This window comes from Mytilus edulis, chromosome 13 (genome assembly GCF_963676685.1).
Source record: "Mytilus edulis chromosome 13, xbMytEdul2.2, whole genome shotgun sequence".
NCBI classification, from domain to species: Eukaryota; Metazoa; Mollusca; class Bivalvia; order Mytilida; family Mytilidae; genus Mytilus; species Mytilus edulis.
In genome coordinates this window covers 15,127,304-15,153,787 of record NC_092356.1, presented here as the reverse complement: position 1 = coordinate 15,153,787, position 26,484 = coordinate 15,127,304, and the positions used below count along the sequence as shown (strand labels likewise).

Below are 26,484 nucleotides of genomic sequence, written 5' to 3'. Positions count from 1 at the left end.
CAGTGAGATTCAGACATTACGAGAACACATTTGTAGATTTTTTTTTGTAGAATGTCTCTGTTTACGCACGAAGGCACCTAGGCACCTAGGCACCTCGACGAAGGCACATACTCAAAGGATTTCCAAAGCAATAAAAAATTAACATACGCACATATAAAAGCGGACAGAACATCAAATAATATATTATACCTTCTTACATTTTCTCAAACCAGGAATAAACTAACAAAGTTCGTGTGGTTCTTCTATTCCCCATGCATCCTCCAAACTGGTTTGCATTATTACTTCGTTTATTTATGCTCCACTGCTCAGGTGCACTTGACTGGTGTATCTGAAGACACATTTTCTCTGGTAATAGTGTTTAACATTCAACCAGCATACAATTAAAGGTTTGTCAATACATGTACTGTAGGGTTTGCTAGTTGAGAAGTAATTGTAAATATTTGCCAAAGGATTTAGATTTCATTTTAATTTACCAACAAACTTGACAACAAATAAATGAAATAGAAATTATTATTTCAAAGCAAAGATTTTTTTTAAGGCTACATCAAGAAAAGATGAGAAATATTCAATTTTTAAAGTTTTCTCAAATTCTTGTCATTCTTGTCATTTGATGATATTAACAGTTACTTCTCAATTAAAAAAAAACTTGTTTCACTTAATTACAGATCATTATTAGTTCATTGGAATTAAGATTGAAATAACTTATTACATATACAAAAATGGTTTACTTTTGATATAAATTCCACAAATATGACATGTTCTAAAATATTGTATGAATTAATAATTATTAATGTGTTACATATTGATTGTTATCAAACAACCAGCTCTAGGCAGATTCAGGGGAAGGGGATACCCTTTTCTGGGAGAAATTTGATTAATTATTATAGGAAATCATTGAAGCATATCTGTAGTGGGCCCCATCTTGGGTGTTATGAAAATTTCTGGTTCACTGCTGACACCTACAACATTAATTGATAATATTTACACATAAAACAATCAATATCAAGCCATTAACCACTAAAAATTCAAAATATTTATATCATCTGATACTATTATTTAAGAATTGAATGCTTCTTTTTGTAAATTTATTGGGGTACAAAAGCGTTGACCAAAGTACATTTTGTATGAAGCGCTTCTCTAAAAATGTGCGCACGGTCAACGCTTTTACAACCCTATAAAGTTACAAAAAGAAGCATTCAATACGCCACTTTATTGTTGGACCATGTGTTATCATGAATGAAAAGTTGTATTGAGCAATGCAACTGCTTACGGAATAACATGTGATGTGCAGTTAGCCAATCAAAATAAAGTATTATAATGAAACATACATCTAATGTAATTATTACTATACTATATATAAAAATATTAATTTTCGCGAACCATTTAGGTCACGGAAATTCCAAAATATGGCATCAGTAAGGAGAGTTGTACAAACAATGTAGATACACAGAACCCCATCCAAACTTGCTTTAGCTAATAGTATTCATCTTTTTCTATATTATATGTACAAACAACATTCCATTTTTCTATAATTTCGATTAAAAAATTCCAAAATCTGAGTTAAAATAGGTCGAATGCCCCAAATAAACGTTGTCTGATTGGTTGAAGTACTGTGGCGTCGATGATAAGCATAGAAAGCCTCGACGTAAAGCACACGCTTCACAGGAATAAGGAGAAATCCCGGGCTTAAAAACACGAAATCCCGAGGTCCCGAATTTAAATAAAGTTAAATCCCGAATCCCGTAATTTGAAAAAAAGAATTCCCGGATCCCGAAGGAGTAAATCCCGAAATCCCGAGCTTAAAAACACCCGATCCCGGAGTCCCGATAAAGGTCCTATCCCCCCTCAACATTCCATTTTTTTTTTATAATTCCGATTTAAAGATGTGGAAACCCGTAATAAAATTAGATGGCCTCAATGATTTAAAAGCAACGCAAAAAAATCCGTCAATACGACCCTGAGTTCAACCGGGGTTATATAAACCGATTCACAAATAGATCTCCTTGCGCTCAAATGTAATTCTTAGTGAAGTATACGGGTAAATTCGTTTACGGAAATTTATACACACTTTATCATTAATTATTACCAGGCTTTTGCATATTCACGTTTTTTTTATGCTCAACTTTAGTCAAATTCAATTCTATACATTTTTTTTTACGTAAAGCAATAGGAGTAAGAATATTATTTCGCGCCAATTTAACCAGCATCACAAAATTATTTACCGTTATCTTTGTGAAATTTCAGTTATATAGTTTATTAATTAGAGAAATTTTGGTAAGTATTACTTATTAATGTTAAGGTTCTACTGATGTGCTTCTCTAGACCTTTTTGACGGTCAGTTTTATCCCATTTATCTCAATATTATCCCCGATGACAAAAATGTCAACCCGACCTATTCGTGTCAAAAGTGAAAATCGATCTATTTGATTAACTAATTTCTTCATAAACTGTACATGCATTATTTCTGTATTATTTGACAACCAATCACATTCACGTTGCATGTTTGCATGATGATGGGTTATGTATTAGTGGATTGTAAGCCTTAAAGGGCAATGCAACATGTGAGGTCTGCGCGATCACGTGACATTATTATTTGTAAACAAACATGCTCCCCGTGTAACACGTGTCTGAATTATCCTTTCAAAGTGTTATGAATCTTCAATCACTATTTTATGATATATTTTTCTGTTTTTAGGTTTGCATATCAGTAGTCAAAGTGAATTAGACATAGTTCTGAGTATTGTGGTTTTTTTTTTAAATTAGAAGGTATAAAAAAAAAAATACATAACTTCATAAGTCATTATTTAACTCTGAGACTACTATAACACATTACAGTAGTCTCAGTTTAACTGAAGTCTAAAAAGATGACTCAACTTTCCCTCTTAGGCAGCAACCATTTGATTTTCTGGGGGGGGGGCTATGGTTTTTTTTTCTGTACAAACTTTTTTTTACGCCTGCGGCGAAAAACAATCTATTTTTTTCGCGACAAGTCGAAAACAATTTTTTTCTTTCAATTTTAGCATTACATATAGTGGCAGCTGAGGGTGAAACAAACAATTTTTTTTTCTCAGAATCAAAAACAAATTATTTTTTTCTCCAAAAACTGGAAACAAACTTTTTTTTCCAAAAAAAACCATAGCCCCCCCAGAAAATCAAATGGTTGCTGCCTTATTCTCCCTCTATTTTTGAAACTAGTCCGAGATTACTCTGAAAGGCAAAATGCCGAAATCGATGGGTCACTGTGAAAACTGTTAAAATATGGAAAAATAAAGGTTGGCAGGTAGGTGAAACTTACATAAATGAAGAGATAAATGAAAAATGAACAGATTGATGCCCGATTTATATAATTCCAAGGGCGTCAGTCGGCACTAGAAGTGACGAAGCAGCGCATCTATTTTGGGTGGGCAAATATCCACTTTTTGATATGGGACGAGCTCTGACGTCCCACGGCCCCAGCTTGTGTGGCAAACCAGCCGTTGGATGTCAGAATAATCTCGGACTATTTTGAAACCTGCATACCAAATGAAAGGGCATTTGCTCCCCTTCCCTGTCATTTCCCTTTAAATTTGCTCAAAAGTCATAGTCCATTTACAGTAACGGCTGATTTGTGATTTTACCATCTTAACTGCAATTTTCATATTGAACACATTTGACCATTCAGTATGAGTTCCCATGTATTTTTGTCTTATATGAAGGAGGTTTCAGGTCATGTTTTCCTAAACACCTTATTGCTATTTGTCTGTCTGGATTGTTAAAACCACAAATTCAAATATCGATGAATATGCAAGTTTTCAACAATCCAGGAGAATTGACATCCATGAAAAATATAGGATCCACAGTAAGATTTAGGTTTTGATAAATTTTGGAAATGACATTAGGAAGTTATAAAACTTTATTCTTTGAATATGTTTCAAGCATATTACATGCATGCTTGGCACCGCTTTTTATCAGGAATTTTATAATTTATGTCTTAAAATTCGGGTTTTTTCCATTATAATAGGTGGATTTTCAAGTTAATGAGAAAAATGCTTTGTTCACTAATTCAGCAATGCTTTAACTGTTGTGAATGTGAGCTCCCTTCGGCTATTATTAGAATCTAGATTTACAGCATTCATTTTCAATGTAAGAGTTCTCCTTTCATTCAAAAGGTAGATTTCCATGTTTGCTGGTCACTTGACTTGAAACTGCATTCAGTGATATTGTTTGTCTCAATTTACGCCTGAATTTCAGATTTTTCCTAATTACCAATCACTAAAATAAATGTCATTTAATACGTATTAAATACATGTAGCATTGTATGTAACTGGCTAAGTATTCAGTATAGTGTTGTTAGTGTGTGACAACATGTATGATTTTAAAAGTAGCTGTTTCAATCTTAATAACATGATTTTCTGAAAGGAGAATGATTCTAGTTTAGGGTTTTACATGTAAAAAGATAGTTATTTAGTCAGAAAACATAAAATTAGACCTAAATAGCATGTTGGACAGAGGTTATGTTGGACGTAACAGGACATTGAAAAATTGAATATTTTCCTTTTATATGAAGGCCTAGTTAATAAATATATCAATTTTTCTCTGACAGTTCATAAGATCTTCAATTAAAGTATATCATTTTGTTAAATTTTTCAAAAACTAACTTATAAGTTGGAAAAATCTTAAAATATGTCGGACAAACGGGGACATTTTTGGATGAGAATTTGTTCCATTTGCATCATTGAAAGTCAAAAACAAAATCAAAACTATGCTGTTTATACTAATATCTACAGCTGGTGTTCCTCAGCAAGAGGTAAAATGGTTCATTATTAAATAAATGGATAAAACAAAACCATAAAAAACTGTAGGACAAACATAGGACAGATTATATTCCCTGTCGGACAAACATAGGACAGAATTCATTAATTTACTGATCCTAATGGGAATTTAAAAATGGGCACCTCTTAAGAAGAGACTAGGAAGGGTCTGAGAACTATTTTTTAGTAGGTGGACTTGTTAGTTGTTAACAAGGTTCTTTTTACTTTTAAAAAGCTGTTACGTCCGACATTAGAAGATTTTGTCCTACGGTTCGTCCAACAGAAAATTAATGGACTCTTGTTACGTCCTAATTTTCAAAATTATGTCAAATTTAGACTGTCAACAGTTTAAAATCTCTTTATTTTTCATTTATATGGTAGTATTTAAGGTTAAGTAATTGTCAAAGTAGAAGCGAAATTGATTCTGTGACTTGTGGTAGCCATTTTAGAGAAAATCTTGGATGTTGGACCAAGGCTTCCAAAAAATATTTGAGCCAGCCGGACATTTCATATCTGATCCCGATTTTAATCCCTTAAGACTTAGTCACAAAAGGCAATTATGGTAATCAGATGGCCATTCCAATGATTGACATAACATTAAAAAAAACGATTTTAAACTTTACTTTGATATGATATGAATTTGATGTACGGATGTAACTGTTAAATTGGCAGTTCATCATTCAAAGTGTGCACATCAGCGTGCTCATATCTGCCTTAGACTTTTTATTTGTGCAAAATGACATTGTCAAAAACTTTACTTTCGTTTCACATTGTTCTAACTGGAGAGGTCAACCGGATGTTGACTTGACAATGGTAAAACATGGACCATAAACGGATACGTAAAATCCGTGTACGTTTACAAAGCACGACTGAGTGAAGAAGGTCTTTCCACGTTATTTCTTCAACAAAATACTTGAAACGAACGTTAGATACATGTTTCAATGATAATTTTAGCATTTTTGAAGAAATGTAGCCATTTATAGGATGCATAATTAAATTTCCCACCTGTGCACATGCGCACGTGTTCTAGTTCATACGACGTAGTTCTGACGATTTTTCATTTAAAACCTTTTTAAATTTTTCATCAAATCATGTTGATAAACTAATTTCTAATAATTTTAATCTTTTGGACTAAATCAATTAGAAACAAACCGCTGAAAAGTAAGAAAAAAATTGTGAATAAACCGATCAATTTATACGATGTCCGGTACTGAACATAGATCACCTGTCACCTGAACAGGTAGATTTCAGCTGTCCAACTACTAATTAGCCTTGATTAAAATTAGAAAGTATTGAAGTAGGTGTTGTTTTGATAGTAATTAATCATCATGTCACATTTATGACCGGAAATGTGATGATGTTGAAGGCATAAGGTTGGGTCAAAAAGAACGTGAATTATGTAAAAATGACCGAAAAAGCCTTGAAAACTAAAAAGTATATGACCGTTTCATGCTTTGACCAGCCGGTCTTTTACCGGACATTATACAAATGACCGGAATATATGACCGTTTTGGAAGCCCTGTGTTGGACGTAACATTTTTTTGGACAAATGTTGGATGTAACTTCCATCTCTTGGTTGGACAGAAAGAGTGTTCACCCCTTCAATGTCGTTGACCTCAAGTAAAAAGGAACAGTTGACAGCAATACCGTATGCACATCGCGATTGTCGTAAAATTTGTTGTCATAAACATTAAAAAAAACTTAAACTGAGTTGGCAACTTGCAAATGAAAATTGAAATTTTCGCCCGTAACGGTTGGACAGATTTTTCAAGAGTAAACTTTAATGACAATTCCTGAAAAAAATAAAACTTTCTGCTGTAACTTCATGATGAATTATCACATTTTAGTTAATAAGCTCAAGCCTCAAGATATTTTGTGCATTTAATTGCCCTCTATTGTTACATAACTTATATTTCATTTTCACATAGGAAGAAGACAGAAAATGTTAGTCCAACAACATGACCATTTAAAATTGTTTTTAATCCTTATTTTTCGATAATTTTTCATGTTATAGTGTCCTTAACCTTGCCAACCCTATTGTTTTACCTGAAAATCCTTTTTACCTAGTTGCCATTCATACAAAAAGGTTAATAAAACAATTTTGATTTTGGGTCATTCGACCATGTCACAAAATAAGCATGCAAAAAATAGGGAATTCAACACTTCATTTATAAAATACTTTATTCAACAATAAACTTTTCATATGAGACTGTTTATATTATCTCTTCATCATGCAGTGAATTGATTAGCTACCTGCATTAAAACTCAAAATAATCTAAAATATGAAAAAAATGCATTTTTCTGGGACACCCATTGAAACAGCACTTTACTGAATACTTAGCCAACTATCATATTCATGTTTTAATTTGACATTATGAAAGTACTATTGAGATCCAGGATTCTGACTTGAATAAACAGTGTTTGTAACACACATGGTTTTATCCGTTTCTTTCCCTTCCTTTAAAAGTATCTTTCAGTTTGAAACTACCTGACAATCATACTGAGTTCACACCTAATTTGAATTGGATTGCATCGACATTAACTAATTTGAATTAGTTAAATTCACATTTGAAATGGTTTACATTAACAAACACATAGTTCAAATGCGAATCGAATGCAAGTGAATTGTTTGTCTGTCTTATGGTCAACATGTTGGGGTATGACTATACCACTTTTACCAATTTTAAGAAACATTGTTGAATTTTATTTATGGAAGCTTACTTTTCATTTATATAAATTTAAGGGTTATGGATTGTCTCTACTTATAAAGGGGGAGGATTCCCAGTTATTTAATATATTTAATTAAATTGTATTCAGGCGCTTAGCTCCCTATATGCCAACACGCAACTGCGTGCGTATCAATTCAGCATGCAAAAAAAATATCAAAATAAAAATTTATAGCATTCGGCATGCAAAAAAAAATAATGTCAAAATAAAAATTTATAGCATTCGGTACGCAAAAAAAAATAATGTCAAAATAAAACTTTTAAGGAAAAACAAATATGTTGTTTATATAAACAAATCATTTAAACATTGTATGTTTTTCGAATATCATAAATACAGTTGTGAAAATGAATAATCAGTCCCTTGCTTTAATGAAAATGAAAAATCTTGCTTCACTAGTGCAGAAAATGAATAATTTGTCCTCTTAGATTACAAAAATAAATAACTTCAAAAACAAATCCTCCTGTCCCCTCCCCCAGAATATCAAATGGTCGACCCCTAAGTCTAATTATAGGATTTTTTTCTGCGACAAGTGCCTCAAACCATGTACATTGTATTAAGATTTTTGGATAAAGGACCACAATAGGTAAAAGTCCAATTTAATATTAAATGTTTTAAGTTCTTAGACTACATGTACATTCATTCTGTGTCAGAAACCTATTCTGTTTTGACTATTTGATCACAATCCAAATTCAGAGCTGTATCAGGCTTTAATGTTGTGTCCATACTTGCCCCAACTGTTCAGGGTTCGGCCTCTGCTGTAGTATCAAGCTGCGCCCTGTGGAGCATCTGGTTTATTTGAAGGGTAGATGTTCCCGACCTGTTTATTAGTGGAATTGTGAATCAGGCCATTACTCTTCTCAATTGTATTAATGCATACTTTTCATGTTGGGACAGTTTCCCTCATTTTTGAAGGCTGTATGGTTGCCTATAATTGCTTTGTCATTTGAACATTTGTGGGTAGTTGTCTCATTGGCAATCTTATTACGTATTTTAATTTTTATACGTATCCATCCTTCTGAAAAGTTGTTCCAAATGTAATGAATCCCCTCCAGGCTTGCCTTTATCTTCATTGGAACAATTTTTGGGATACGATTGCTTTCAAGCAATCTGTAGACTTATACTGGTGGCTCAGAGCGTTGCCCTCACGTCAATCGTTTTATTCTAAACATTAAGGAACATCTCAGATTCTTATGATTGTCTTGCTTTAAAAGGTAAAAACAAACAAAGGGATTGAACTTTAACAACTTTCCTATAATGTTCTTTTCATAATCTTCATGTTTGATAATTCCCTTGACTTATATATGCATGTTTTTAACAACACGGAAAATCAGAATTAAGCAGTATTTATATTTACTAAGTGTTTTTATAAATTTAGAAACACGTTAGAGGGAATTCCCAGTTTTGATAAAATGCGAGAGTTCTCTGACTTCCGATAAATCTATTTCTGTCATATAAGAACTGAAGTGGAGTTTTTCTTATATTTTACCTTTATGAAGGTACCTTTTGAGATTGTACTTCCATAAAGAAATAGAGAACTATCTAGGTCGTTTAATAAACATTTAATATACGACCTTGCTCCAGGTTTTTTTTTGAAATTATGCACATGGGTATAGTTTTCTTGACTTATGAGGGGTTTTCGATTGAATGGTTGCTCTGGATTCCCCACTCAATTAATTAATTTTTAACTCATGGGATCTTTTCTATGTATGTCTGCTATTGAAGGTTATTATTGTTGCATAATTTTAAATCATATGCATCATTTAAATTAAAATAAATATAGTCCACATCGTAGACCACCCCTTCAGGCGAAATGGAGTCTTCCATATTATTGTTTCGAGTTGTCTCCCTTCCGGAAGTAACTTCCGTGAATTCTGAATCAAAACAATACGTCGAGTATTAGCTCGTTCTGTCAATAAAGTGTATTACAATGTATATTAAAAACGATAGCAATTTAAACCGATAAATGTGTACGGAAAGGAGTTATGATCACTGACCGAAAGGAAATTAAATATTTAAAGAGTTAGGAATTGGGGCCTAAATTAAAATATTGTTTGTTTGCCCTTTTCCGACCCTATGTTTTGAAACAGGGTAGGTAGGTAGGTAAAATATTTTATTTTTTTCCCCAAAAAAATAATTTGATTCGGTATATTTTTTTACATGGGTAGGCAGGTAGGTATAATATTTTATTTTATAGATACGAAATCTGCATAATGTCATTTTTTGTCTGTTTTGCTTTTGCTTATAAGTTTGTGGGACAACGTTTTGAAAAAAAAAATTCATGTAGAATGTGAAGTTAATTCATATGGCTTTTTTTTTGCACTACTATTTTGTTTCCAAATATCAAAATAAAGTGCTGTGTCGCATATTTTCAATGTTCATTTATGCCTGTAACTTTGAAGAGTTTTAAATTGCACTAATATTCTGTACTACATACCTTGTGTGCTTACCTCTACCTAAAGGTTTTTTGTAAGAGATAACATTGTCCTGGTTAAATATGTCCGGGCAGACATACATTACTATAAGAAAAAGTCCCTAGAGTGTTTAAATTTCCGTGTGTGCCCACGTTTCCAATAAAAATGCTACAAAACTTAAACTCAATTGTCACGTATTTTACATCGCATTTATTAATGATTTGTATGGAAAACTTTGGCGATTTTACTGCCAAATATTCTCCACTTTACAGGCTTTTGTCACCAGTTTGGTTCATGTCAGATATAAATAATATGGCAATGCTTGTCGAAGGCATCGTTAACCATGATAATCATCCTAATGATTCCCTAATCTACGGATCACAAAAGGCCATCCCTACATAAAATACAACGTCCGTTTACAAAATAGTTTGTACACACGTTAATAATTTTTTATTAAACAAACTTTTTTGTAAATGAACCCTGCTCTTCAAGTAAAAAGATGCAGAGTTAACGTACGTCATATCATTATTTCAAAGCATTTAACATCGATTTCAAACAAATGCTTTGAAACTCTATGCATGCTATATGCAAGTGTTCATGTCAAACGCTCACGTGATACCAAACGGACTAGACCTTATACGATAAAGATAAAACCCGAGGATTCCGGTAAAAAAGTTTTGAGCGGGAAATACAAATATAAGATTTTTGGTAGGACGAAAAAATAAAATAAAATAAAATCTTGCTGGTAAATACAAATAAAAGATTTTCAGGCGGAACGAATTTATAGGGTCGGTCGGTAAAGGGCAAACAAACAATATTTTAATTTAAGCCTGGGTTCCTCCTAGAATTAACGTAGGAAAATAGGTGATAAGATACGAAGTGAAATACCTTCTCTCACTCTGAGTCTCAGTGACTGCTGTGGAAAGTAAACTTGGAATTGATAGTACAAAAATAAAACACAATAGGCTTAATTGCATTGTTCATGCACTTTTATCCGGGATTGGCTATTTTGTAACTATTTTACATGTGCAATTGAATTAGTTTTGAAAATAATATTATCCAGCTACATGTATACATGTACATGTGTCAACGAAACAACGGCAATCGTATCCCTCAGAGCAATCTGCTCTTTGATTTTTTTGGGGGGAGGGTTCCAAACCAGTTGTTTATAAGTTGCAAATCAGGCCATTAGGCATTACTTTTCTTAATTTAATTGTTGCTTACTTAACATGTCTAGACTGTTTTTTTCTCACTTTTTAAGGCTGTATGGTTGCCTATAATTACTTTGTTATTTTAACCTCTGGAAAGCTGTCTCATTGGAAATTATACCACATATATATTCAGATTTTTATATGGATTGTAGACCTGGTAAAGATTTTCAAAGTTGAATATGCTGCAAACTTCAAACAACCTACTACTTATTTACCATGCATGTCTATCATGAAACTTTTGATCAGAACTATATATAAGTGATTTCACCATTTCTTCATATGTGTACCACTATCAATCAACAGAACAAATGCAAATTATTTTTTTAATATTTGCATATGGTTTCCTTTAATTTCTCACATCTATTTTATTTGAATTTAGGGAAATAAGTATTATGTATATAAACAAATCTCATGTCGATATATAACATGTACAACAATCAAACATCAACCCACACCAAACTGGCTGTAGTTGAAAAACATCAATAGGGAAAATGCAGTGAAATTTGGAGAATTTATATTATCACATGTACATGCATTTGAAATATATTTAAAATATTTTTTTCAAATTTTTTAGTTTTAGTTTCCACCTAGCTACCATATTAGAAAACTGGGATTTAAACGCTAGTCTATTAGAGGGATATTTCCAGTGGCGAATCCAGAAATGTTCATAAGTGGGGGCCCACTGACTGCCTAAGAGAGGGCCCACTCTGATCATGCTCCAGTGGTTCTCTAAATAATCAACCATTTTTTTTCCAGACAAGGCCTCTTAATTCGCCTTTGATTTCATTGGTTGTAATTTTTATTTTATCATAAATCAGATTTGAACAGGACTTGGGGAATGAAGGTAAAGACCGAATGTCAGTTTTAGTCTTATATATGTACTCTAATTTTAGTCTTACATGTATTTATGTGTACATATATCACTGATTCAGTGGCGATGGTGAATAGCTATATATAGACACTGACAAGTCTTAGATAACATTTTATAGTTTTGAATGTTTCTTCATCAGTTGACTAAAATTAGGTGGAGGTATGTTTTTATTTCCAACAGAGGGGCACTCATGCTCAACCTATATCAGTTTGTGCATGAAGCGATTGATAGTTGCCAGACACTGAATGATTATACCACAAATTTGTGAAAGTTTTAACCTATGCATATATACTTTAAATACGATAAAAAAAATCATGTCTTTTTCAGGACTTCTGATCCAACCATGTAGAATGGCATGTTATTGAGATATGGTTCTGGTTGACGGATGTTCATGAAGGACCTGTAGTACAAAGTATATCACTGGATTGAGCTCTCTGTCAAGGTGTATTATTAAAGTGCTTTGCTTTGAGCTCGGTTCATTGTTATGCAATTCATTCTTTGTGAAATAAAGATTTTACAGACAACTCTCATGTACAAGGATGTCTCCAAGTATTATCATTTCTATGTACAATGTAAGTAACAGTGAGATAAAAGCATTTTTTGTTTGTTTGAACCAAACATTATTTGTCCATTGACCAAATTTGTTTTGCTTTCACCAGCTTTGAAGGAGATATTATCAAAGAATTGATAGAAAACAGCACAGAAGCTTACTTTCTAGCTCATCAGGCCCAAGCATCATGTTAGGCATTGTCATTACTAAAAACCAATAAATGTCTTCTAATCTGAGAATCAATTCACCATTTTAAAGTGTTTTACTAATGATACTGACAAGCCACCACAAAGATATACTGAGTGCCAATGAAAACGCAACACTTTTGTTTTTCAAAAAAGTCTGATAATTTTTATTTGTTTTATATTAGAACTTTGTAAAGTTGGTTGAAAATGACTTTAAAGACAATTGTCGACAACTTTACGGTTGGGTGATTTTTGGAACAAATGCGAAGTAAGGGTTATTATGAACGGATGTAAACCGAGTTCACCGCTTTTCAACATACGCACCATTTTCACGATTTTGTCATTTAAAGCTTGGCTAATGTCATGAATTTTCCCGCCCTTATTGTAAGGAAACTGCAATAAACATCTGAGTAAATGCCAGGACTTTCTGACAACCAGCGACATGCAGTTTCGGGCATGATCCAATGAAGCCTTTCACAGCATACAATAACCCAAATCATCCACAAATTGAACAAAAATGGATCAGTTAATGATAAGCCACATCCCGGGGTTCAAAAAGCAAGAAACCGGTTGGTTGTCATCGTGCAACACAGTTAATAACACATATAGGAAAATCATAGAACTACATTTATCATAAAACACTGTCAAACATCCAAACATACTATCCACACTCATCTGTGTCCACACTTGTATATTTTATAATATATCTATACATACAATTTCTATATATCTTTAATTTTTAATTTTTAATAATACTCTTAGAAGATATCTTACAAAACACACTTTATAAGACATCTCGCTAAATATAAGATAAATCTAATGAATTATACGAGTTATCTTACATAACTTATAAGAAATCATATTAATAATGTTAGAAATACGGAAAAAATGGAACGGTTATAAGATATTTTTCTTTTTTGTGATAAAATTAACAGTTCCAATTTTTGTGCACCAGATTCATATGAAATGTTCTTTCGGTGATGCTCGATGGAACACGTTTATTTTTTTTTTAAATTAATCAATCGTGCAAAATTGTCCAGAAACATTACATATCTTTAGAAAAGATATTTTATTATAAAGTTCAAGGGACATTGGACAATTCTGTCCACTACTAGGTATTATATTTATCAAATTCTCGGTTTTTTCTTGCATCTTTTAACAAAATGGTAAGTCCATTTTTAAACATACTAGAAAGGAATATTGTTTTACTTCCAGAATATACAGAAGATGGAAATGAAACTATGTTTCAGGTAAGGCTTAAAGAGTATATACGATGTGAGTTTTTATCACTATTGAAGGCCGTAAGGTGATCTTGGTTGCTTAAATATGTTATATTTTGACTCTGTTTGATTAGCAATCATAACACATACCCTTATATTATACTAGTCATAGCAGTCAAAATCCTATAAAGTTATACAAAACCTACTTTCAAGAGTTGAGAGTAAAAAGAAGAAAGATACCACAAAAATCAAAATATCAACAGAAAAATTACAAAGGCAGTGCACTGAAAACATACCAGTCAAATCCCATTAAAACTAGATGTTTTGAGCCGACCAGTATCTGAAACTACAAATAAGTGCTTTTCATGCTGAATATGTCCAAAAGTATCAAATGTAGATATTAACTTAGTTTTATATTGTTACAGGTAAATTATTTAAGCCAACTTTTGTTAACATTCCATTTGTTGCCAGTAATAAAGCGATCTGGTGACGATAGCAGAGTAATCCTTGTCAGCAGTTATGGACATAATTTCCACTCCACTCCATTTACTGTGGATAAAATACAAGGAAAGCAACACAACACTGGTAACTTCCCTAGATTCCATTATTATGGAAACTCGAAATTATATCAGGTAAAATCAAATATAAACCAAGGCCATACATAATTAACTAGTTTTCCATCATTATAAATGAAATAGTATATATTATGTGTGAAATGAAACGAAACGGAGGCAAATAAATTTTCGTTGTAGTATCAAAAGTTTAAAAAAAACCACATTGTTCTTTCAGACTTTTGTGATATTTTGATAATATACTCCAAATGTTAAACAGCATTACCCTGTACCTTAACTTATAAACTATGCAAACTATTCAAAGACAATGCACCTTGACTTAAGGTGCAGGAACAAATAACCCTTGGATGTGAGAAATGCCAATGCTAATACAACTACAATCCAAATACCAATGACTTATCATAAGCGATTCCCTGCACATACTTCAGTATGTAAACTTTGCAAAACTTTCAAATATCAATGGACAATGACTGAAATAATCTGGTATCTTGAACCAATTGTTAAATTATCTAAATCTCAATCTTACTATAAAGACAACACAGCTTTTTTGAATTAAGGATTTAGTTCTGTCTTTTTATCTCACTCCACAGAGACCATTTCATTTCAGATTTTACAAATGTATTTTATGAATCGTCGGCTTGCTGAAAGTAATGTGTGTGTGTTGTCACTACATCCCGGATTGGTAGACACAGAAGTAACACGAGGATTTCAAGATAATTCATGGATGACTTGGGGATGGAAAATAGCAAGAGGTAATTGCTACACATTTTTTACCCAACATGAGGCAGAAAATAAGGTCAAGATTTTAAGTCATATGCTAATATCAAACAAATGTACAAAACCCATATTGCATGTAAAGGCGTAGTTTGGAGAAACGTACGCAATAATGAAAAACATGATCCATCGATTTCAATAAAATCAAAAATAAGCTACATGAATATTCGACAGACAAGCCGTCTCCGTGGACATACTTTTGTTTCAATGAATGTAATATATGTATTACTGTTAAATTATCAAGTCAGGGATTTGTTATTAAAAGTCACCTAATAAAATTATTAAATGTTTTCTGTTTCTTAGATGTTAAAATTTGCTCAGTAAAATTGGCTTTAAGTGTGGATTTTTTATCGGTAAAACATTGATTTTATTTTTGAAAAATTGAAACATAACTAATAATCTTTTTTCTAATGTCCTACTTCCTGTCGATACCATATACTTATATAATGGCATTGCGCATACTTATATATTGGCATTGCGCAAGGCAATGTTTTCTCATACTGTTTTTGACATCTTAATTTACACTAAATTTGTTGGATGTGTACTTATTGATTCTTAAGTCTGTGAGACTGAGATCGTGATTTACATGTATTTATTCTTTTTCTGTCCGCATCGGGACAACCTCAAATGAGTATTTATGTATCTGTCATCTATATGATACTGTATGTACAATAAATCATTCACCATAATTGTACCATCACCATATATACACTCAAGTCATCAGGGTTGGAACCCCCCCTTTTTTTTGGCCGATCAATGCATTTGAATGGGAGCATATAGCTGGAACCCCTCCCCCCCCCCCCCCCCCCCCCCCCCCCCCCCCCTTTACTCTGGGTTGGGAACCCCCCCTTTTTAAAATGGCTGGATCCGCCCCTGCTGTTTAGTTATATGACATGTCACATGCTGATTTAGTCATAATCATTGTATGTGAGTAATATAGAAATGTTTCAGGACCTCCATTATTCGAATTCCGGATATCCATAAATTATTGAGGACTTCCTATAATATTTCAGTACCCCAGTATTCAAATTCAAGATATCCTGAAATATATCTGGATCTCCATAATTTGATTTAGGGATATCAGATAGTTATCAAAGGTACCAGAATTATAATTTAGTACGCCAGATCCTTTTATTGAATTTTAAAAGTCTTTTAGGGGGCTCACAGGTATAAATCTATTTTTTCTAATATAGGATTTCTCTATATTTTTCTATAAATGAACATTGTCATATATTTAAAAGAAAAAGATAACATAAACAAGAATGTGTCCCCAGTACAAGGATGCCCGACTCGCACTATCGTGGACCGTGAAATTGGGGTAAAAACTATAATTTGGCATTAAAATTAGAAAGATCATATCATAGGGAAAATATGCCTGAAGTTTCAAGTTGATTGGATTTCGACTTCATCAAAAACTACCTTGACCAAAAACGTTAATCTGAAGCGGGACAGACGGACGGATGAACAGACGAACAAACGGACGAAACAACGGAAGAACGGACGGACGAACGGACGCACAGACCAGAAAACATAATGCCCTCCATTATCGTGGTAGGGGCATATAAAATGGGGTCACCGTTCATTTAAACTCCAATCTGCCTTCGAAAGAAGCATACATGTTTGTACAGGTACTTTTTTTCTGTTGACCTGAAACTGATTTTTTTAGCTCCATAAGTATTTCAGGATATACAGAAATCGATAAATGTTAGTCCCATAATATTGATGGAGCTAATTGTTAAAGACTGTATTGTGAATTATAGTGACATCGACATTGAACTTAATGAATTCTGAATAAAGCTAATAACCTGTAATGTTAATACAGTTTTCAGTAAGTCATCAGCCGAAGGAGCAGAATGCACATTAAATGCAGCTATCAACCCTGCTCTAAAAGGTGTGCGAGATGTTTACTACCAAGACTGCAAACCAAAGAATACTCATGATGATGCAAGGTTTGTTTTTACTATTTTATTAGGTACATGTAGTTACAGTTTAGGTGGATTATCTGTATTTTGCAAAATATTTTAGGAATATTGGTCCACTTTGCTCTTCAACTTCATACTTTATTTATGACTTTTTAACTTTTTTGGATTTGATCTACCTGATGAGATTTTTGTAGACGAAACCCTTGTCTGGCGTAAATAAAAATATAATCCTGGTATCTATGCCTGCCCTTCTATTCAAACACTTTTAAGTTCTAATCTTAATTACGAAACAGTATGAAAATTCAAGCACTGCCTAACCCTTACAAGTTTCTATGAAATTCACTTTATAATGCCAGTGTGAACCACATATGCTTACCTCCTGAAATTATGTGCATATCTGGGCTGCAGCATATGCTTCATCTAGCTTACCTCGAGCAAAGTTAAAATTGGCCAGATATTTATTTAACTAACAAAATATCTTTTCACCACATTTAGTTTATATTGATAAGTTAAGAGGCAGGTTAATGAGGGGGGGGGGGGTACACAGGGTTTCAGGGACCCTGGGCTATATCAATTATTAATGAAATTGCTTCAACCTTCCCTCACCTTTTCCCTATCTATTTTCCTCTCTCCTCCCTTGATGCATTGCCAAATTTGGTGGATTAACTGTTGTCCAGTGCATACTTTATTTTTAGCTCACCTGACCTGAAAGATCAAGTGAGCTTTTCTTATCACTTGGTGTCCGTCGTCTGTAAACTTTCCAAAATTTTCTCCTCTGAAACTACTGGGCCACAATCATCCTTGGGGTATCTAGTTTTTAAAATGTGTTCGATGACCTGGCATTCAACCAAGATGGCCGCCATGGCTAAAAATAGAACACAGGGGTAAAATGTATATTTTGGCTTATATCTTTAAAACCAAAGCATTTAGAGCAATTCTGAATGGGGTAAAATTGTTGATCAGGTCAAGATCTATCTGCACTGAAATTTTCTGACGAATCAGACAACCTGTTGTTGGGTTACTGCCCCTGAATTGGTAATTTTAAGGAAATTTTGCAGATTTTGGTTATTATCTTGAATACTATTATAGATAGAGATAAACTGTAAACAGCAATAATGTTCAGCAAAGTAAGACCTAGAAATAAGTCAACATGACCAAAATTGTCAGTCAACCCCTTAAGAAGTTAGTTATTGCCCTTTATAGTCAATTTTAACAACTTTTTCGTATTTTTTGTAACTTGTACAAAAATCTTCTTCTCTGAAACTACTGGGCCAAATTTAAACTACCGTAACTTGGCCACAATCATAATTGTGGTATATAGTTTTAAAATGTGTCCCATGAACCCACCTACCAAACAAAATGGCCGACATGGCTAAAATTAGGACATAGTGGTAAAATGCAGTTTTTGCTTTATGTCTTTGAAACTAAGACATTTCGGGCAAATCTTTCAAGATTTAAATGTCTATCAGAATAAGATCTATCCCTCCCTCACAAATTTTCAGATGAATCCTACAACCCATTGTTGGGTTGCTGCCCTAAAATTGGTAATTTTAAGGAAATTTTGCAGTTTTTGGTAATATCTTGAATACTATTATAGATAGAGATAAACTGTAAACAGCAATAATGTTCAGCAAAGTAAGATCTACAAATAAGTCAAACAAGACCAAAATTGTCAGAGAACCCCTTAAGGAGTTATTGTCCTTTATAGTCAATATTGAACAACTTTTCATCATTTTTGTAACTTGTACAAAAATCTTCTTTTCTAAAACTATGGGCCAAATTTAACCAAACTTGGCCACAATCATTACTAGGGTATCTATTTTAAAAAAGTGTCTAATGACCCCACCAAGATGGCCAACATCAGTAAATACAGTAACAGGTGAGCGACACAGGCTCTTGAGAGCCTCTAGTTTGGTTTATGTTGGACTAGTTTGTCCTTTTTTTTGTTTGTAATGGCTGTTGGTTCCGATAACCTTATCATTTAGATTGCAAGAATTTTCCATCTCCCCCCTCTTTTTTACTTCACAATTTTGTTTGTCTTACTTCTGCATCCTCAATTTATTTTTACAATATAAAGTGCTACAGGTTACTGTATGCTTAATCTATTGAACAATATAATCTTGAACATCTTACTGTATCTCAAATCTTTTGAAAAACACATTCTCTTGCTTATCTTAAATGTATTGAGAAGCACAGTCTTGTTCATCTAACTGCATATTATATCTGTTGAAAAACACATTCTTGTACATCTTACTGCATTCCTGTTGTACATACATACACAGTGGTGAATCCAGGTGGAGGCTTCCATGCATTGGAACCCCAATTGAATGGGCATATAGTTTGAACCCCCTTTTTTTGCATTTGAATTGGCATATAGTTGGAATCCCCCTTTCACCTGGGGTGGGACCCCCTTTTAAAAAGTGTTGGACAGTGCAGGACATAAAGTTGGAACCCCTTTTCTCCTGGGTTGGGACCCCCTCCCTTTGTAAAGAATAAAACACATCTTACTACATCCTTCCTTAATCTATTTTATTTTTTTGTCAGATTTGAAACAGCTTATACTCAAAACAACAAATAAAATTCCTTTTTATATAATATTCAATGTGCACTGTTTGAGAGTTGAAAGTAACATTTTTTATGTAGTAGGTTATATTGGAATAATTGTAAATACATGTTACAATGATTTCCAACAAACTTGTGGTTATTCAACAAACACACTGAAATGTAAATTTTATCACAAATGTATGATTTTCAGATACTTTAATATAGCTTCATCTATGGTTAATGTTAAATATTATTCTCTCTTCATCTAACATTGCCTTGATTGGGGTCTATTTAGGTTTTGTTTATCTGTACTGTACATTTTGAAATAATAACAAGGTATATATATATTCTTGTATGTGGTTGTTTTTTTCAGAACAGTCAATAACAAGTCTACAACATCTTTGTAAACATTGTCTCCCTGATACGTTTCAGCATCAGGGTAATGTGATGCCATCTAAAATTATTTCCTTATAGATAGTGTAATGGATGCGATGCTTTAATTTCTAGCAAGAGTCTCCTCATGGGGTTATTGAATATGTGGCTGTGTTTATAGTGATTATTTGATTACCAGACAAAATATTTCATGATTACTAGTATTTGATTATTTTGTTCAAAATTGTGATTTAATATGGGATAACTTGGACACCCCTTTAAGGGGCCTGGAAACAAGAGGAAAGTTCATAATTTGCTATTTACCAGGATGCTATATGGGATCACTTGGACACCCCTTTAAGGGGCCTGGAAACAAGAGGAAAGTTCATAATTTGCTATTTACCAGGATGCTATATGAAATGTAGGGAGAACACTGGACTCATGTGCAGTGGCGGATCCAGGGAAGGGTCTGGGGTTGGAACCCCCTTTTTCTTGGATGATCAATGCATTTGAATGGGAGCATATAATTGGAACCCCCCCCCCCCCCCTTTACTCTGGGTTGGGAAGCCCCCTTTTTAAAATGGCTGGATCCACCACTGATGTGTCTTATTTGTATTTCAATGTAATCATATATTTTCTCTGTATTGTATTTATTGATAATTTGTTCTGGTCTGAAATATGCTTGGAATATTTGCCACTGGACATTAAGCAAGCAATTGATTTGCATTACCAATGGATGTCATATATCCTTAGAGATCATTTGGCCTAATCATCTCAGTCTAGGTATTTCAACTTTCAAAGTTTTATGTAAAATCTGTGAAAAGTTCACTTTAAAGGCAATCAGACACTATTTGCCCCCATGGAGACTCCCAAATTGAACATTTGAAAGATCCATGAAATGAGGTCGAGGTCAAGTGAAAACTGTCTGACAGGCATGAGGACCTTGCAAGGTATGCACATACCAAATATAGTTATCCTACTACTTATAATAAGAGAGAACTTAACATTACAAAAAATTTTAACTTTTTTTTCAAGTAGTCACTGAACGATGAAAATGAGGCTTAACTATGTAATTGTTAAAGGTTCCATCAAAGATTTATGATTCGAAGTATGTCAAATTCTTTGTTTATTTTTGGCATACATTTTAATAGATTAAATTTTTTGTCAAATGTATTAATGAAGTGACAAACTGAAATCTTGTACAAATGCTCAGTAAACACTTTGGACCTTGTAAAATATATGAAATATTTGTGTTTGGATTGTTGTATTTTGCAGTACAACAACAGTAGGAAGAATCCATTGTATCTTGTCAACAAATCTTTTTCTTTTATTATATGATTGATACTGAGTATTGATAGTATTCACTGTCAGTCTGTGTGAATTTAAATTTCTTATTTTGGTTTTAGATACTCTTTAAAAGTGTTTAAAAAACCTATTGGTGACCTTCTTCTGTTGTCTGTTCTATGGTTGGGTTGTTGTCTCTTTGACACATTTCCCATTTCCATTCTCAATTTTATTGTATTTAAAATTAACAATCTGATTAAAGTAATGAGTTTATCAAAATTCTAATTTATTACAGTTTGTCTCTTTTTTAAATGTACATTGTAGAGCCGTGATGTAGTGGTACTAAGTGCATTGGACTACTAACACAAAGGTTCCTGGTTCGATTCCCGTTTGGGATGAAAATTTCAGGAACTCAATTTTCGGCTCTCCCTTGACACCATCTGCGAGTATGGTCTTGAGGAAACGTTGATAGTCCATCGGAAGGGGGTGATAAATGGCTGACCCGTGTTAAGAGAGCCATGTCTCTTGCACGTTAAAGACACCCTTGTAGATTTCGAAAAAGAGTAGGCTAATGCCGCTACAAGGCCGCAAAGTGGAAAGGGATTAATATAAGTTGCAAAACTTGTTTCCCAATCCACTATAAATAAATAAGTTTAAACTAAATGAACATTGTAATTTCCAGTGGGTGTTCCGTGTTCTAATGTAGCTTTCTTTTTAAAGCTTAAAAATATAAAGGAAGGAAGCACCACATAGCTAAATTATAATCAACATAATCTCCAAGAATTTATGTTACAATGTATGTACAAGATTGAATCAGCTTCTACTTTATTTATTTTCCTATAGGGATAAAAATCATCAGTTGTCCACATCGTATCATTGTTTTACACCAATCAGCTTTAAGATATTAAAAACCAGGACATTGGATATTTAAAGTTCCCTTAAACCAGGACAGAGTTAAGCCAAAACACAGTTTGAAGAAAAATAAGGTAAGCATTATATGCATGAAGTTTGGATACCAGGAAGTTTATCAAGAGGGATAAAGGTACTTTTGACATGGGACATATGAAAATCAGTAGGACATTCAGATCCAGTTTTGTTACCCCCCCTCCCCCTTGTAATCAACCAAATTTTTCCAACAAAAAGAGAGGGGGCCTGCCCCCCCCCTGGATCCACCTATCTAATGTTGGTAAGTTAGGGTCTACACCATCCATTATTATGAGGTTCTTTTCCAGAATTTTATTTTGCTAATCATACATATTAATGAATGACTATTCCCATTAGGTTTGAATAACTCTACCTGTCTAATATTGCAGACTTTGAAACAAATAATGATAACTGGTATAATTCAGTGTAGCCAACTGTGTCAAAGTATGAGTTTGATTTTCAGAATGAAAATAACAGTAGAGGAACAAAGATTTCTCACGTATATAATTAACAATATGTACACAGTAAAAGAAAACAATTGTCATATTTGGCAGCACACCATCACCGATTATGGATATCCATCTCTCTGAATAACTTTTAGGGGGAAAAGGGTTGCTATACGGGCACACCGCCTTGTTTTTTATTTGTCAAATTATGCTAATCCATTGAACCCTAAAGTTCATGTCAGTCATGTTTGCCATGAGAAACTTTGTGTTAATGTTTTACATCTTAGCTATGAACCTGCAGTTGTCAATGCTCAGAGAAATTCTTGTTACAGAGCAAATAAATGCTTTGGACACATTGGTTATAAGAATTGTATTGTGTTAACCAAGAGGCAAGTAATGTTTCAGTTTGAAATTTGAATTATGTACAAAACAATATCAGTTTTTGGTAGAATAGAAACTCATACAGGTCAGTTTAGACACAATGGCATGTAATACACACTTTTTTTTTGGTGGTTTGGGGAATTAGAGACACATGAGTTATTTTATGGACTGTTTTATATATTCCAATTGACATTGTATTTGACATTGTATTTCTTTCAGGATGTCTTCTTCTGACGTTTCAGTCTTGTTGAAATCTCGTATTGGAATTATTTCAAAACTATGTTATAAAAGTGGAAAATAGCAATGTGTTTAAAAAATATCATTATCAAACTAAACTCTGTCAAAAAATTGGGTATTTAAATCAGTAGTTTTTGAGTAATTAATTTTTCATATTTTATTAACAATCAGGGTAGTCAATTTAGCCTAAAATGTGAGAAAATAGGTGAGGGGTACAAAAATGATTCACCAGACACATGTACATCCCATATCACTTTTGTCTTTTCAAATTACTTAGTTACGTTTTTTTCATTTATCAGACAAAAAACTTGAGATCATATGCATTATGTTCTTAAAACAGAGAAAAATCACAAATTTACAAAATTGACAGCATGGTAAATTTGCCAAGAAAAAGCATCAAAATATGACAAAACTTTCTTATATCAACACCTACCTATAGTTTTTGAATTTATTCAGATTGGTCTACTTCATCTTTATTGAAAGTATGAAACAAAGTTTAATTGTGGAACTGTGATTTTTTTTCACGATAATAGCCCAAAAATGGGCAAAAACTGATGAGAAATGGATAAATCATCAAAATTGGGTACTTTCAAAGGGCTGAAGCAAAAAAAGAAGTGCACTGAAATATGATTTTTTTCTTCTCTAATTATTTTTTACAGTCATATAGACCCCAAAAATCAGGTTAAGAGCACAAAATTTATGTTATCTTGTTTGATGATGCACAGACGCGGATTTAGGGGGCAGCAGCCCTTTTTCAAGAAAAAATTGGTTGCTTATATAGGGAATCACTGAAGCGTGACTGGAGTGGGCCACCTCTTAGGCAGTCAGTGGGCCCCCACTTATTAAAATTTCTGGATCCACCAGTGATGCAGCACATAAATTCCTATTTTTGAAAATCTCAAAGACTGTTATTTTTCAATGAATGTATCAATTAACATGTCACATTTATTTTTAAGTATAGTCATATTATATACACATTTGTTTGATTATGACTGAAATTGGATAGGCTGTTAGCTCACTTGCTATTTTGATCCATATATATGTTACTGTTTCAGAAATTTTGTCATTGTTCCCCTTTCAACCCCTACGGTACCTAACAATTTGTCTTCTCAATGTATTCATAAAATGTGTGTATTGTTATGCGTTTACTTTTCTGCATTGGCTAGAGGTATAGTGGGAGGGTTGAGATCTCATAAACATGTTTAACCCCGCTGCAATTTTGCGCCTGTCCCAAGTCAGGAGCCTTTGTTAGTCTTGTATGATTTTTAATTTTAGTTTCTTGTGTATAATTCAGAGTTTTGTATGACGTCCATTATCACTGTACTAGTATACAGGTGACATCCCATGAGTCCGACAACCATTATTCCGACAGCCCATTACTCCGACAGCCCATTATTCCGACAGCCCATTACTCCGACAGCCCATTATTCCGACAGCCCATTACTCCGACAGCCCACTTTTCCGACAGCCAATCACTTCGACAGCCCATTATTCCGACAATGCATCTATCTTAAGTTTATAGGTACATTTTCTATTAAAAAGACCAACTCCGTTCTCTATAATATTTGTGGTTGTACGTTTTGATTCCGATTCTTCTTCTCATGCGGAATATTTGTCTCAGTATATTGGAGTTGGTACACATGCGTTTTGCAACTGCTCAGTCCTGACCCTCGTCCCTCTTTCGTTTAAGTTTTTTTTTGGCTTTATCTATCTTCATTTCACTAGATCTTCGGATTCCCCCTTTCGCGCATCAGGGGAGTGAGGTTTAACCACTATTAACTACATAAATAAATATATCAGAGTTGGACAACACTACCCGCCCTCTTTGGTCACAACACATTCTTCTCCTTGTATGACACTCATCTGAGTTTTATTAAAATTGATTTTGTCGTGACAGTCAAAATGAGGGAAAAAAAGAGACAAATACAAACCAGGTCCTAAAAAAGATGACAAATAGGACGAAATATGTTTTCCGAAAAGATGAGTAATTCCAGCTTCTACCAAGACACCATACCGTGCGATTTTATGAATATCATTTTCGGGAATGTGAGTCCACGAAATACGGAGACATTCAGCACTTCCAATAACAATCGATCAGACATGGTTACACGCCATTATTCTGACAGCCCATTGTTCCGACAGCCTATTGGTCCGACCAGAGACATATATATGTGTATATATGTCTCTGGTCCGACAACCCAATATTCCGACAACCCATTGCTCCGACAGCCCATTTATCCGACAACCCATTAGTCCGACACTTATCAAGTATTAGGGTAAAATAAAATGTGCATGTCTGTATAATTACGTATATATGTTATAACATATTTAAAAAAAAATTACTCCTTATATATTACATAATTAGTTGGAATATTTTCTACATACTCAATTTGATATCTGTATATAGAATAGAACAGAATATAATATTTTATTTTCAAATTACAGGGTCTATAAAGAGCATATAAATCAAGAACAATAAGTGAAAGTGCGAGCTACTCACTTCAATGATACCCCGCCCAAATATTTTGGTAAACAGGAAGTTGTTGAGTGATGAATCTGAAAAAGCATCACACGTTATTGATGTCTTCAATATCCCTGTAATGTAGTTTATGAGAAAGATGCAACGAAAATATTCATTTAACCAAAACACATAATGTACTAAGTTTTTGATTCAAATAAGTTAATTGAATTCTTTTTGTAGAAATTCAATGCTGGAAAAAAACATGTATTGACCATAAAAAAATATAACTGTTTATTACACTTGTAGGCATCATATATAGTATTCCATCTTTCAAACCTACTAGTCTATGAACATTTTAACATTGATAAGTTAGTCGCAAAATAAGGAAATCTACCAAGTTCTGACATCACAGCTATACGAGTTACAATTAGTGTAATAATTTTCTCGCCTTTCCGTATATACAGAAATCGTTTAATATGTGTTCAGTACTATTTACAAAATTATAAAAAAAAAAAAAACAACGGATACACAAAACTATTTTGTGTGTGTTTAAGTTGGATAGACTTCGAATTACGTAAAAAAAAAGTACACACTATACAGAA

At 33.3% G+C, this 26,484-nt stretch overlaps 1 protein-coding gene across 1 annotated transcript; it reads left to right on the top strand.

The window, feature by feature from the left end:
- Positions 1 to 13,690: 13,690 nt before the first annotated feature.
- LOC139500123 (retinol dehydrogenase 12-like) lies at positions 13,691 to 17,336 on the top strand. The gene is made up of 4 exons (XM_071288861.1): positions 13,691 to 13,995; positions 14,391 to 14,597; positions 15,145 to 15,289; positions 17,134 to 17,336. The coding sequence occupies exons 1-4, from the start codon at positions 13,909 to 13,911 to the stop codon at positions 17,334 to 17,336; spliced, it is 642 nt and encodes a 213-aa protein (XP_071144962.1). The 5' UTR covers positions 13,691 to 13,908.
- The last annotated feature ends 9,148 nt before the right edge of the window (positions 17,337 to 26,484 follow it).